Source organism: Paramormyrops kingsleyae, chromosome 2 (assembly GCF_048594095.1).
Source record: "Paramormyrops kingsleyae isolate MSU_618 chromosome 2, PKINGS_0.4, whole genome shotgun sequence".
Lineage (NCBI taxonomy): Eukaryota > Metazoa > Chordata > Actinopteri > Osteoglossiformes > Mormyridae > Paramormyrops > Paramormyrops kingsleyae.
This window is the reverse complement of record NC_132798.1, coordinates 2,076,950-2,089,519: the sequence shown is the minus strand read 5'-3', so window position 1 is coordinate 2,089,519 and position 12,570 is coordinate 2,076,950. Positions and strand designations below refer to the sequence as shown.

The following is a 12,570-nucleotide window of genomic DNA, read 5'->3' as shown; positions in this document are numbered from 1 at the left end:
TCTCTCCTTGCCCTGAAAGCTTTGTGTTATATGTTTCCCTTTTGGAAACTGAAAATGGTAACAAAGAGAAGAGTCTTTTTGGTATCAGAAGATTCCGTTTTTCTTTCTAAATGTATTGTAGAGGTTAAAGTACAGAGTATTGAATATAACATGAACACAGAATGCTGAGACAGACTGATCTCCAATTCAAGGAGTACCCTGCCTTGTGCATGCTGCTGTCTAGGGTAGGCTGCAGGACTCCCCTCAACCCTGACCAGGATAAACTGGTAGAATATGGATGGATGGATGGATGGATGGATGGATACAGAATGTTTACAGAAGCAGTGCTAAACTCACATTTGTACGTATGTGTAAACAGGAAGTCAATGAGAGAGAATGAGAGAGAAGCTGGTTAGTCCAGAATAAACACCCCTTAGCTTTAGATAAACTGCAATATGAACCAAGAAACTGAGGCTGGTGAGATCAAAATATAGCAGGATACAAGTGTTTGATACTGTAGCATGGTGTCTAGTGGTCAATTATGAGGAAATAAATTACACTAGCCCACATCAAATATGGTGAATAATATCAAATGACATTTTTCAAACACCCTTCATAAACAAACATTTTTAGTATATTTAGTTTTGCTCCAGCACGTCTGTTTTTTCTGTGATTTCGACTTAACTTTTTTTCATATATAATGCATTGTATACCTAATAGTGTCACTTTGATACCAGTGATATAAAATCACCAGTAACCTGTCATAGACTAATTTTTTGTACAAACTAGTCAGCAGGGTTTACAGGCAGCTTGCAGTTATGTAAACTTACAGGCATGTTGCTGCGGGTCCACTGACGCCGACCTTTGTATGCAGAACTGTGGTCCGCTTTCCGGTCCTGTCACTCAGTACCGGAAGGTGGACCACAGATAAGAAGGTTGCTGAAGGACAGTGTATTTGCAGCCGAAATGGTGACAGTGGAGAGGCAAGCCTGGGAAGAATTCCGTAAAGTCGTTGATGGATTTCTCGGAAACAAGAAGTCATCTGACTATGAGGTTCACGTCAAGGATATGATATGTCGTTTTCAAGATCTTGGATGTACAATGAGTGTCAAGATGCATTTCCTAGACTCGCACCTTAATTACTTTCCTGAAAATTTGGGTGAGTATAGTGAGGAGCAAGGTGAGAGATTTCACCAAGATATTAGTGAAATGGAGCGAAGATACCAAGGACGTTGGAATGTAAATGTGATGGCTGATTATTGTTGGAGTCTGTACAGACAAAATCCTGATGCTTCATACACAAGAAAATCATACCGGAAACAGTCTCACGGTGCTAAGTGACCAGCAAAGACACGATGAACTGTTTCTTTAATGTAACATTTGCTATAATTTATGTTGAACCTTTAATGTAAATTGTGACAAAACCAGGCGTGTGGCGGCAAATTGGAAGCCATATTCCGAAACTATGTGAAAAACTGTAGAACATGCACTTGTTTTTGTTAAATCACCTAACAAAAAACTTTAAAATGTCGGCTGGTTAATCAAGTACTATAGAGTAAAGTACCAGTATGTGAAGGTAACAAAGCATTGAAAAGTTATTCTTCTTAGTCACAGGCAGATACATGCAGATCCGAAAGGCACCAAATAAAATGAGCACTTTGTAAGCAGAAGGAATTTCTGGATGTGGAAAGGTCAACTGCAGAAATCCAGCAAAACCCGGAGCAGCGAAATGCAGCCTCAGATCAAGCCATGAGATCCCATCTCCTGTAGCGAGCTGCCCACTCTCAAAGAGCAGACCAATGTGCTGAGAGTGCAAGGACTCTTACCCTAGAAAGTTCCGAATTCAAAATGACGGTCCTGAATTAAAGATGAAAAACTAGAATACACCCCTAAACCTTTTCAACCCAGAAAAAAAATGTACAAAAGAAAAATGACCAGACAGAGGACGAAAACACAGCGCTGCGGGCCCCCCGCACTGAAAAACAGCTATTTGATTATTGCTGTTGCTGTTGGGACATTAATTAATTAGCTAGTTGTATGGGTAAAAACGAATCAATATTTCTATTGATTGATAAAGCATTTTCTTTGTATGACTGTGGGTGGTATTTATATAGCCTTTGTCTTGTGCATGTGAATACTCCGAGGAAATGCCAGTCAAAGTACTGTGGTCAGTGAAGAGCAGCCGGAGCAGGCAGCAGCACCACAGAGCATCAGGGATGCACACGGACCCCGGGACAGCTCACGCCATGCAAAAGACATGTGAGTGTAAGCAGATAAGGAAAACGTACTCATAGCGACTGCTTTGTGAATGACTGAGTACAATATATATACAGCTGTAATAAAACTCACATATAGCTGTCATTCCCAGGTTTTATTTGCAGCACAGGTCATGAACCAGCATGTCTTTTAGCGTGATCCATCTCGGCACCGTGATATTTCTAGGGGTGTCTTTGTATTCATGTTCACTTTACTACGGTTCTCTAGGCTGTGCATGACTGTTCCATTTTTAAGCATAAACAGTGTTGATGTACGATGAAAAACTCATTAGAGAGCAGCGACATCAAACAAGCCTCCCATGTAAATGAACAAACACATTAACGGCTCAGCATTTTCCGGGTCTTTCTTTAAGACTGAAACCTTTGCTTTTTGGGACGATGCAGCTGTGGCGAGAAATATCACAAAGCGGCAAGAGAAAGAGCTGGAAGGTCTTTCAGAAGCAGTACTTCAGAGTAAATTTAATCAGCCTGGCCGTACATGCCCGTGTATGACGGAATGTAATAAGATTTTGAAAAGCTGCCGTGTGCGGTTGTTCTTTGGACTATTCATTCGCTTTTAAGCTGAGAATAAATGCTGAGCAGCAGGGTGGAATAAGCAGCTGAAAGTTGATTTCTAAAAAAAAGAGGAAGAATAACCTTTTTATGTCTTGGGGAGAGCAGGCACGGCATGCTTGCATGATAGCTGTCTTATACTGAGGCAGCAAGAGCGGTTATGAAGAGGGATGGCGAAAGCAAGAGAGAGAGGGAGGGAGAGAGGAGCAGAGAGAGGGACTGTGAGTGAGGGAGGGAGAGAGAGAGAGAGAGAGAGAGGGTGCAGAGAGAGAGACTTAGATATGGGAAAGAAGGAGAGTGGAGCAGGCTGGTCAGGGAAGGAGAGGCAGAGCATCAGGAAAGAAACTGAAAGACAGCCCAGCTGGAGGGAGGCTCCACGCACCGGCGTGCGCAGCCCGCGCAGCCCACGCAGCCCACGCAGCTGAAATGAAAGCTGGGGCGGCTGTGTGCCGGCAGCCTGGCTCAGGGAAACCTGTTATAGGACATCCTGCCTTTGGAAGTGGGCTGCAGCGTCCCTGACAGCTAAGTACTGCCACTATGCCAGTCATGAGCAAGCCGGGGTAGGTGGAGCTCTCTCTGTCACCGCATGTGCTGCTCCTCTGCATGCGCAGCACATCCATTTTCAGAGCATGCCGTCGCCTCTGCCATTCTCTCCCTCCCCACTATGACCCCCGGGGAGTGCGTCCCGCTAAAGAGCGGCTGACATTACGGTTCTCCCCCCTGAGTGCAGAGCATGGATGCACGGGAAAGAAAAAGAGGCCAGAGCAGGAGCAGATACAAGCCGCTAGATACAAGCAGGCCTGTAATTTGCCTGACACGGTTACAGCAAGAGTGCCGCAGCTGAGGGGGCAACTGGCAGAAATGTAGTAATTTGGGAGCCATTTATACACATGCAGAGTTTTAATGCTGCGTTTCAGAGCAGGATACTTCAGTAAACAGCACAGCATGGAAAGTGTGACTCCTGTTATGTATCGCCTATTCTCAAACGTGTGATGAGGGACAGTTTTCCTGGCCAAGGTTAGAGAATTTACAGTTTGTGGTTTTCTTTATCAGCAATACTTAATTTGACTAGTAGGAAAAGTGGGCCACCCTATCTAGCCAGCGCCGTCACCTGGGATATTGGAAACTTTCGACACAGGTTTTTGGCAAAGACGGACTCAGGGCTAAGGAGGCTCTTCTCTGAGGAGGTGTGGAGCTGGGGGAAGGAGAAAAAGGGCGGAGAAGCCGGCCTGACAGAGCCGGATGTGCTGCAGGGTATCAGGGCCACGCAGACCGGTTACCCTAAGACCTCACCCAGGGGCTCGAGAAAACACGGCAAGTCTGAGGAGACTCTCCAAGGCAAGGAGGGGACACCTCAGCAAAAACACAAGCCGGTGAAGACGATGGATGACAGTGCTGAAACAGGTGAGGGGGAAACCGTGTGTCTTACGTACAGATTGGGTTACTGGGTTAGGCTGTAGTACTACATTTGTTTTACCACAATGGGTAAGACATTCTTTGTGTGAAATAAAGAGAGAGTATCAATGGGTGACTTCAGAAGCTCTTGCTTTATGATGTCATCTTGATACATCCTGACATAATTCCCCCGAGGGAATCAGCAGCAGATCCTTACAGATGTACAGCAGAGCATTTGTACAGCACCTCTGCCAACACGCCTCACACACGGGCCTTAACACAGCAATGCCGTCACAAATATAAATTGACTTCAGTTTTAGAGGTGCCACATTTAGTAAGAAAGACATTTTCAGTAATCCTAAAAAACTTGAATAAAAGACTTAATACAAATTTCCTCTAGCTTATCATAATATGTTGCATTTAAAAAAATTCAGCCAATAGTCATTAATAGGAAATCCGCATTTTCGTAGTCCCTCACCCTCAGCTGCCACACCTATCAGACTGGCGCTCATCTTGGCTGTTACTATCAGCAGGATGTCAATGAGATTTAGGCCTATTTCAGCCACATTCTGCCAGAAGCATTATACCGCGTATGTGGTGGGTAGGGGCATGAGAGACAGAGAGATCGGCTCTCCTTGGGAAACATGAACTCCCTTTGCCATCTCTAAGTGGCAGGGTGGGGGGTCCCACTGAGGGCTCCATTCACCGTCAAGGGACAGGCTTGCTGACTCATGCCTGCCTTTCAGCTGAATGACTGCCCCACGCAGATGTACTCACACCGAACACGAGACCCATGTAGCAGCTGTGCCTTTCCTATTGGCTTCACCAAAATATGATTACATCATTTTATATGATCAGACCGGGATGTAAAATAATCCCCTTGATATGTTATTTACGAGGGCTGCATTAAAGTGTACGTCTGCCACAGACTGTTTAGAGGTGTCAAGTTTTAAATGGATATTATTTATTATATGGCAGCGACAGGATGATATCTTGCATTCTATTGCTGTATCTGCACATCAAATAAACCTTCATCCCTGAAGTATGTTAATGCTGTGAAATTATTTTGTATCATAGTCTGTTTTTAGTTGAAATGCAAAATGGAAACTGTTATCAGTATGATTCTTTCTATACAGTCTGGCAACAGAAGTAAACCACCTTTTGTGTGGACCACCACTAAGTACTGATCACTTTCACGGGCTAAGAGCATCTCAGTGTTGATAAATGATAAGCACTAAAACTGATTACGCAGTCTCGGTGTGCTAGTGCTGGGTGCCATGCAGGCTCTCCGCATCCCATAATACTCTGAGGTTAATCTTGTTAAATGGGGGCCCATGTTCCGGTAATCAATGTACAGTATTTATTTTTCAGACCTAGTGACGGCAGGGAAGACGGCGAAACAATCCCATCAGTCTTGTTAAGCTGGACCGTGTGTTCTGGTGATCGATATGCAGTATTTATTTTTCAGACCCAGCAAAAGGAGGACAGGAACCACAGCAAACTCACATACGTCTGCAGGAGAAACGTGACTCTCGGGGAAAAAGTAATGGCAATGTATCCTCAGGAGATGAATCATCTTCAGCATCAGCATCATTGACATCATCGTCATCCTCGTCATATTCTGGAAGACCTCTTAGAATAAGATCATTGCCCAATTCCCCTGATGGCTCTTGGAGGTCTCAGAAAACTGTTGGCTCATTTGCATCACTCCCTGAGTTCCAGAGAGCAGTTGCCATCTGTATAAATGTGTCGGAGGTGTCGGTGTCTTCATCAGATATCGATGAGGATCTGCCCTTTGATTTAGAGGACAGCAAATGTAAGTATCAAATCCCCTGTAGCAAAAAAAATTGTCAGTCCACAATGGGTACTAGCTCTAATCTTTGCATTGAGTGCAAGATCGATTTAACAAGTGAGAATACTGTTCCCTGTAATCTTCAGAACTACCAAAGACTAGAAAATGTGGCATCTATTAACATCAACCTTGGGGGTAGCACTATAGGAGCGGGTGCAAATCGGTGTTTATCACTTGTAACTTGTGCTGGAGGAGATGTACAGCAAGAGCATGAGCAAGAGATATCTCCTGTCATGGCCAGTCATTTTCATAGTTCTTCAGTCCAGGATACAGGTGATGGGGACATAGACATTAGTCATGAAAGTTCTTCTGCCGATGAGGGTCCTTTAGACACAGAAGAGAAGTCAGAAGCATTCTCCCATAGCAGTGAAGGTCTGGTTTCCTCAGGGGATGAAATGGTTTTCAACAATGAACTGGGTAATGGGGGAGAAAACAGCAATTTAGTTACGATGCGACAGCTTGAGATCGAAAGGTCTGATTTTTTAAGCTCAGAGCAATCAAACTTTTTTCGATGCAAAAAAAAACAACTGTTTCTTGACATTGATCCAATATCACTGGAAAAACAAATGCTCGGACAAAAATCAGGGATAAATAACCCAGTGGATTTTCCCTCATGGAATACCCTGGTTTCCGAGGAAACTCTGTCAGAGATCCTGTCTCCAGTGGATGAGATTCTGTCGTATGGCAGCGCTGAACTCCTTCCATCATTAACGGCAGTTACAGGGTCAGACATGGGCAATTATGTTTACCCACCTCCCCCACCTGCAAGTGAAATCATAACCTGGACCAGCGAAGAGGACTTTGCTCTTCCTTTTGAAGGTCTGGATAAAACCCAGCCTAACAAGAGCCCAACCGAGGATCCATCCATCATAAGTGAAGATTTGCCATCTCTCTCTGAGGATTTTCTCTTTTTGGTAAACCAGGAGGAATCAAACAGACAAACAGATAAAGCAATAAATTATGAGGATTTAAAATCAGACCTCTTAATAACAAACTCAGAAACTACCTCTCCATACAAGAAATTAAGTGACAATAACAGATGTAAGACCCAAGACAAAAATCCTCTTTTAAACCTTATTATTTCTGAAGCAGAAGACGCTGAAGGCTGTTCAGAACGTGTGTCCTCCTTCAGTGTTGGTGAGGGAGTTGTGTTTTGCCACTCTATGCCCAGTCAATGGAAAGATAGAGAAATGCCAGCATTTTCTGGTGGGAACTGGGCAGGTGTGACATTGGACAGCCCAACCAGAAATCACAATGGAACCTTCAAAGATATGGAATACTTCAAATGTGGGATCCTTGTCAGGGCAGAAGATATTCCACATGAGGAACGCGAAAGCGACTTGGAGTCCACCCTGCATAATGATCCTTTTTCAGATGACGAACCATCTAGTGATGATAAAAAAGAAAATAGATGGAGAGAAGCCAGATACTCAGGTGATGAAAGAAAACATATAAGCAAAAAACCATTACGAGATGATTCTTCAGGTCCCCAAATGACATGCAAAGATGTAACTCCACTTCAAGAACCAAATAACAACACCTGTTCAGAACTTATAGGGACATGTGATCATCTACTATCAGAAACTCCAAGTTACCAGCTTCAACAGTCTACTAATAATACGACTTTAAACAAGTTTGCACTTTCTGGCTTTGATGGACTCAAATCAGATCATTTCCACCAAAACACTCCTTATCCTTCCAATGCTGAATTTTCTGAATGTGTGAGGGGACAGGAGGATCTGTTAAATCTCTGTGCCAACAAGACAAATCCCATTTTAGTCTCACCTATCGAATCATTCATTGATCAGGGTTCCCTGAAGGACTTTGCACCAGGAGCTGCAGTCCAAGAAGTACAGCATGACAACCCCATCCTTGATGTACAAGAGATAGAAACAGTAAGGTTTTTTAGCAAGTGCCACCATGATCTAAACTCTCTGGTCGAAAAATTAGCAGGAGACTTGATAAAGGACATCATGACGGATGCTCAGGAACTCAGGAGGAGACATCGACGAATGAGAAGCTTCCAAAATGACAGCCAGATTCTTGATAGAGTAAGTAATGTAGAGCGGCAGATATACATTATTTATTAACTGGAGACAGTTTTGAAATGTGTAATTAACTCGTTAAAATTCTCAGCTTGACTCTATTTTAGATCTCAAGATGCATGTAGCCCAAAACAGAAATTCCAGAAAAAAATTCTCATTAAAGATATATTCATGATCAGAATTTTAGTACGAACCTACTGAAATCAGTATACAGCTAAGTAACCATAGAATCAAAAAATGTGTTGTTGGCATGTCTGCATAATAAGTGTTGTTTTATTTAGAACAGGTTTTATAAGGCTCTGAACTGGAAAATTGGGTTCTATACATTTGCATTTATTTATTTCGCCCCCTTTCTTGCATTGTGTGTTTCTCTCTTTCAACCGTGCAGAATGTAAAAAAGAGGGAGGATAATCTTACTAGAGCAAACCAACTGGAATTCAGCGATCAGTGGCAATGCGCGCTCTCATCTTCAGTAAACCTCAAAATCCAGCCGCATGATCCCATGGTCATCCGCCATCTTGTAGCAGGCGCTGTGGAGAGACTTTGCGGTCAAACTATAAGTTGCAAGGTTGATATCACAGATGCCCCTGATCATTTAATCGATGGGGAGAGTCGCAGATCTTACCAACAGGTATGTATAAACTGCGGAGCTGCTGCATGAAAATGGTAACATGACAGAAGGCACATAATGGTGCCTGTGTTTCAGGTCATATACGACCTCACCTCAGAGGTATTTGAAGAGATTTCACGGGACCATCCAACCGCATGTGGGTTTCCACGGCAAACAAATCAAGCATTATCTCTTTCAACAGTCCACCCAAGCAAGTCCCTTCTCACACATGTGAAGGTAAAGTCTTTTGGTAAAAAAAAAAAAAAAAAAAAAACTTAGTATATTTTAATAGTTTGGATAGAGGTAATGAATCTCCAGTTTTCTTACTGTTCACTACTTTCAATCGTTTCCTGTCAGGAATAACCAGCTTATTTTTCTTACCATCTTCTGTTTTTTATTTTAGTCTATAAACCCCTCTAAAATAAATTGTAACAATGAGTACAGATGCTCGTCTACTTACGAACTTAAAACTTATGAACTTTCTGACATACAAACGAAGAGGGCTGTAAGTCCAAATTGTGTTCATTGGGCTCCCGTTTCCCGTTGGGCTCTCCGCAGCATCAATTTTTTTTCTCTGTGCACCAATTCCACCTATTACGATGTCTGGCCACTACTCCCGCCGCGCAGCAGCGTAGTGTGCGTACTCGCAGCATCCTAGTTCTTAGTACTTGCGTATACCGTTAAAATAATGTTGAATAACGACTTACGAACATTTCAAGTTACGAACGGCCGTTCGGAACGTATCTCATTCGTAAGTAGCGGAGCGTCTGTAAAACTTTAAACATCATAATGTCTAATTGTCATGTTACCAAATTTGTTACCATAGTTATATACAGTTAAATACATATGTAGACTATACAACTTGTTTTACTACTACTAAGATATTCATATTCATTTGCTGACTCTCATGTCATATTCACAGTAAACATCCACCCACGCACAAAACTAGCTATTCATTTCACTTAACGGAGCAGAGAAAAGCAAGACTTTTCAACACTGACAGCGCTATCTTTTGGCACTAAGATCAAATACAGTATTTGATGACTGGAGGAGCCGTCTGTGGACTGTAATGATAAAAATGCTGGTAGGCAGATTTTGTCTGTCTTACCCATTTAAAATGGATGGTTGGGTCTGACTACTCTATTCTGTAGAGTATAATACCCAGTGTTTGTGTGCTGAAACAACACATTAAAGATAATGTGCATCGGGTTCTAATCCTACTTTATATTGACATACCTAGTCTGTATTTACATGAACCATCACTACTCAGTATCGACCGGGATATATAATTATTGTAGCCTTTCTAATGGCTTTTTTCAGGCAGCGGTCCAAAATGAGGTGCAGAGAGCGCTGAATCTGGAGCGTAATGATGTGCAGATGAGAGAAATGCTCCAGGTTATGTGCAAGTATGGGAACGCGCAGCGGGACAAAGTGGACTACATACTGGTATGCAGAGTATAGATTATGAAAGCCGTCCAGCCCTGCACCATTATTACCCATGTCAGAATAGCTACACTAGATATCTGCAAATCTACAATTACATACAGAAAATATCTACCTATAGGGAATAACATGTATATTAATCAACAGAAAGGTAAGTAGATCATGAGTTTAAGGTTATATTTGACATTTTTGTCAAAGATGTGCTATTTACATAATTATTTGTAAATGAATTTCACAGACAGTTATAAATCAGTATTTTAAACATTAATCACCTGTAATTATGGTCAATCAGTTAAACAATTCCATAAATATGAAACAATCAATCAGGCATAACATTTACCTGACAGACATTACATGTTTGAAGTACCCATTATTTTGTTACTTGTTTACTTTCTTAGCTATTAGAAAAAAAGCTATTGATATTACTGAGCTGACACTGGAAACAGTTCTGACAGACTGGCATATTAAGGCAGAGCAAAATTTTAAAGAAACAACCACTATTATCTATGATCTTTCTCTGCATATTCTAATTTTCCCATGCTAATGAAGTAAAATAGTTACATCCACCCACACACAAAACTAGTTATTGTAGTTCGATGGATACGTTCACTTGAAATTATAGCGTGTCAGCAAAACTCTGAATTGTTTTATAATTTAAAAATGTACTATCTCTGCCGGACTGTGTCTGTGTTAATGGATAGATCCAGGAGCTTCATAAAGAAGAACTTCAGTGGCTAGACTACAACCTTGACCAGCTCGCAGTCAAAATTAGACTGGCTGATGAGATCTTCAACATCCTTCTGCTGGACACTATGTCAACCCTAAACAAAATCTACACAGCACCCCCTAATGTCAATCCTCCAGCCATACAAGCATCCCAACCTGCATTTGGTCAACGGGAGCAAGACTACATACAGTAATAAAGAGACACCTCTCATAATTCATAAATGTCAATGTACTGCAAATAACTCTCCCTTCCATATGTGAATTGAGGTAGGATGATTTTAGATAAAAAGCAATATAAAGCTGTGTTAAATCATGTGGGATTACATGAAAATTTTTTCCCTGCTGTTTTATGTGTTAAATATCATAATTTTTCATTTTTTTCCTGTGAAAGACAAATAGTTGATACTGGGACCTCCTTGTAATTCTTGTTTGTCTCAGTGTTCTTCCATGGTGACTTTATCTTGATAATCACCTATATAGGCTACATTCTATAAGCCTACTCTGGCAAACTGATTGTTTGGGAGAAAGGTTATAAAATAGGATATGATGCAGCCCACAACCTCTCGGTGTGTTCTTGTTATAACCTGCTTTTTGTTTGCCTGTTTCGTAGTTTCTAACATTATATTATTTTTTTATTACACCTAAGGTGTGATGTTAAATCTAATTAAATTATTTATCTATTTTGCTTTGCTTTACATTGTTGTATGTCATTTTCCCACAAAACCATAAAACATGGATTAGATACCTACGTTTTTATAGAACTCATTGTTTCATCATTGCTCTTCTGCGCTGATTTTGCATGGGAGCCCTTTCTCTCATAAAAACATATTTCTGTACCTTATTCAACTTCAGTTCATGTTGGTCGGTTTTGTAATTTATTCATTTAGTTATAACTGTCATCATAATGTTATGGTAATCCAAAGCTAAATCTGTAAATGTTTCTTATTGGCCCAAGCATGCTGATCTAAAGACGGGGCCTGAATGCATAATTCTGAACTCGGTGGACAATGGAAAAAGTAGCAGACAGTAGAAGTTAGCTCACATGGTTTATGAATGTGAAGTTTGAAAAGTGCCTGCAGAGACCAAATCATATAAATAAATTAAAGAAGCAGGTGTCTGTGCATTTCATCAGGAAACACCTCTGACTGCAGTAGCCAAGGTCATGTGAAGCAGGTCTGGCATCATAGTTATAAGTATTCAACAAAACATGCGGTTAAATCCCTTGAAAAGTACACATCCAGTTTGGCAATACCTTGTATATTATTCTGTTGTTTTTTTTGTTTGCGTAAATGGTATCATATGCCTTAAGGATGTTTTTTTATCACATAAGATCCTGTCTTGGTTTCATAGTGCAAACACAAACGGTCAGCATATCCATCTTTTATTTTACATATCCCTCTGTTGAGGATGGCTGTATTGTTCCATTTAAGTGAAGGCACTGTTACTGTTAATCTACCAAAATAGTATTAATCAATTGAAATGAAGAACAATTTCGCAACTGTTTAACTCCAAGGACTTTGATGGGTTAATTAACATAAGTAAAATTTGTACTCCCAAAGAATATGCCTCTATGATTTATTCTCCTCTTTTCATAAAAAAAAACAACTGTCTGGTGCATTTTTTTTTTCTTGGATTTCTCTGAGTTGAGAAATCGCCCGTTTCTTTGTTTCTTTATAGCTCGTAGGATTTTTT

At 41.2% G+C, this 12,570-nt stretch overlaps 1 protein-coding gene across 2 annotated transcripts; it reads left to right on the top strand.

Moving 5' to 3' along the window:
• Positions 1-961: 961 nt before the first annotated feature.
• On the top strand, positions 962-12,453 carry LOC111842661 (uncharacterized). 2 transcript variants are annotated; one of them, XM_023809513.2, is made up of 7 exons: positions 962-2,238; positions 3,946-4,211; positions 5,671-8,105; positions 8,488-8,730; positions 8,806-8,946; positions 10,030-10,155; positions 10,854-12,453. In XM_023809513.2, coding segments are annotated over exons 1-7 (3,432 nt in total). In that variant the 5' UTR covers positions 962-2,236; the 3' UTR covers positions 11,073-12,453. The 2 variants fall into 2 exon arrangements, with proteins under 2 accessions (XP_023665281.2, XP_023665282.2); XM_023809514.2 differs by lacking the exon at positions 962-2,238 and adding an exon at positions 3,097-3,367.
• The last annotated feature ends 117 nt before the right edge of the window (positions 12,454-12,570 follow it).

What these genes read in the sequence shown, in the direction of transcription:
- LOC111842661 (XM_023809514.2), top strand. Translation starts at nt 3,345, where the DNA reads ATGCCAGTCATGAGCAAGCCGGG. An exon ending in GGATGACAGTGCTGAAACAG is followed by an intron (nt 4,212 to 5,670) that starts GTGAGGGGGAAA and finishes TTTATTTTTCAG; the next exon opens with ACCCAGCAAAAGGAGGACAG. An exon ending in GTCGCAGATCTTACCAACAG is followed by an intron (nt 8,731 to 8,805) that starts GTATGTATAAAC and finishes CCTGTGTTTCAG; the next exon opens with GTCATATACGACCTCACCTC.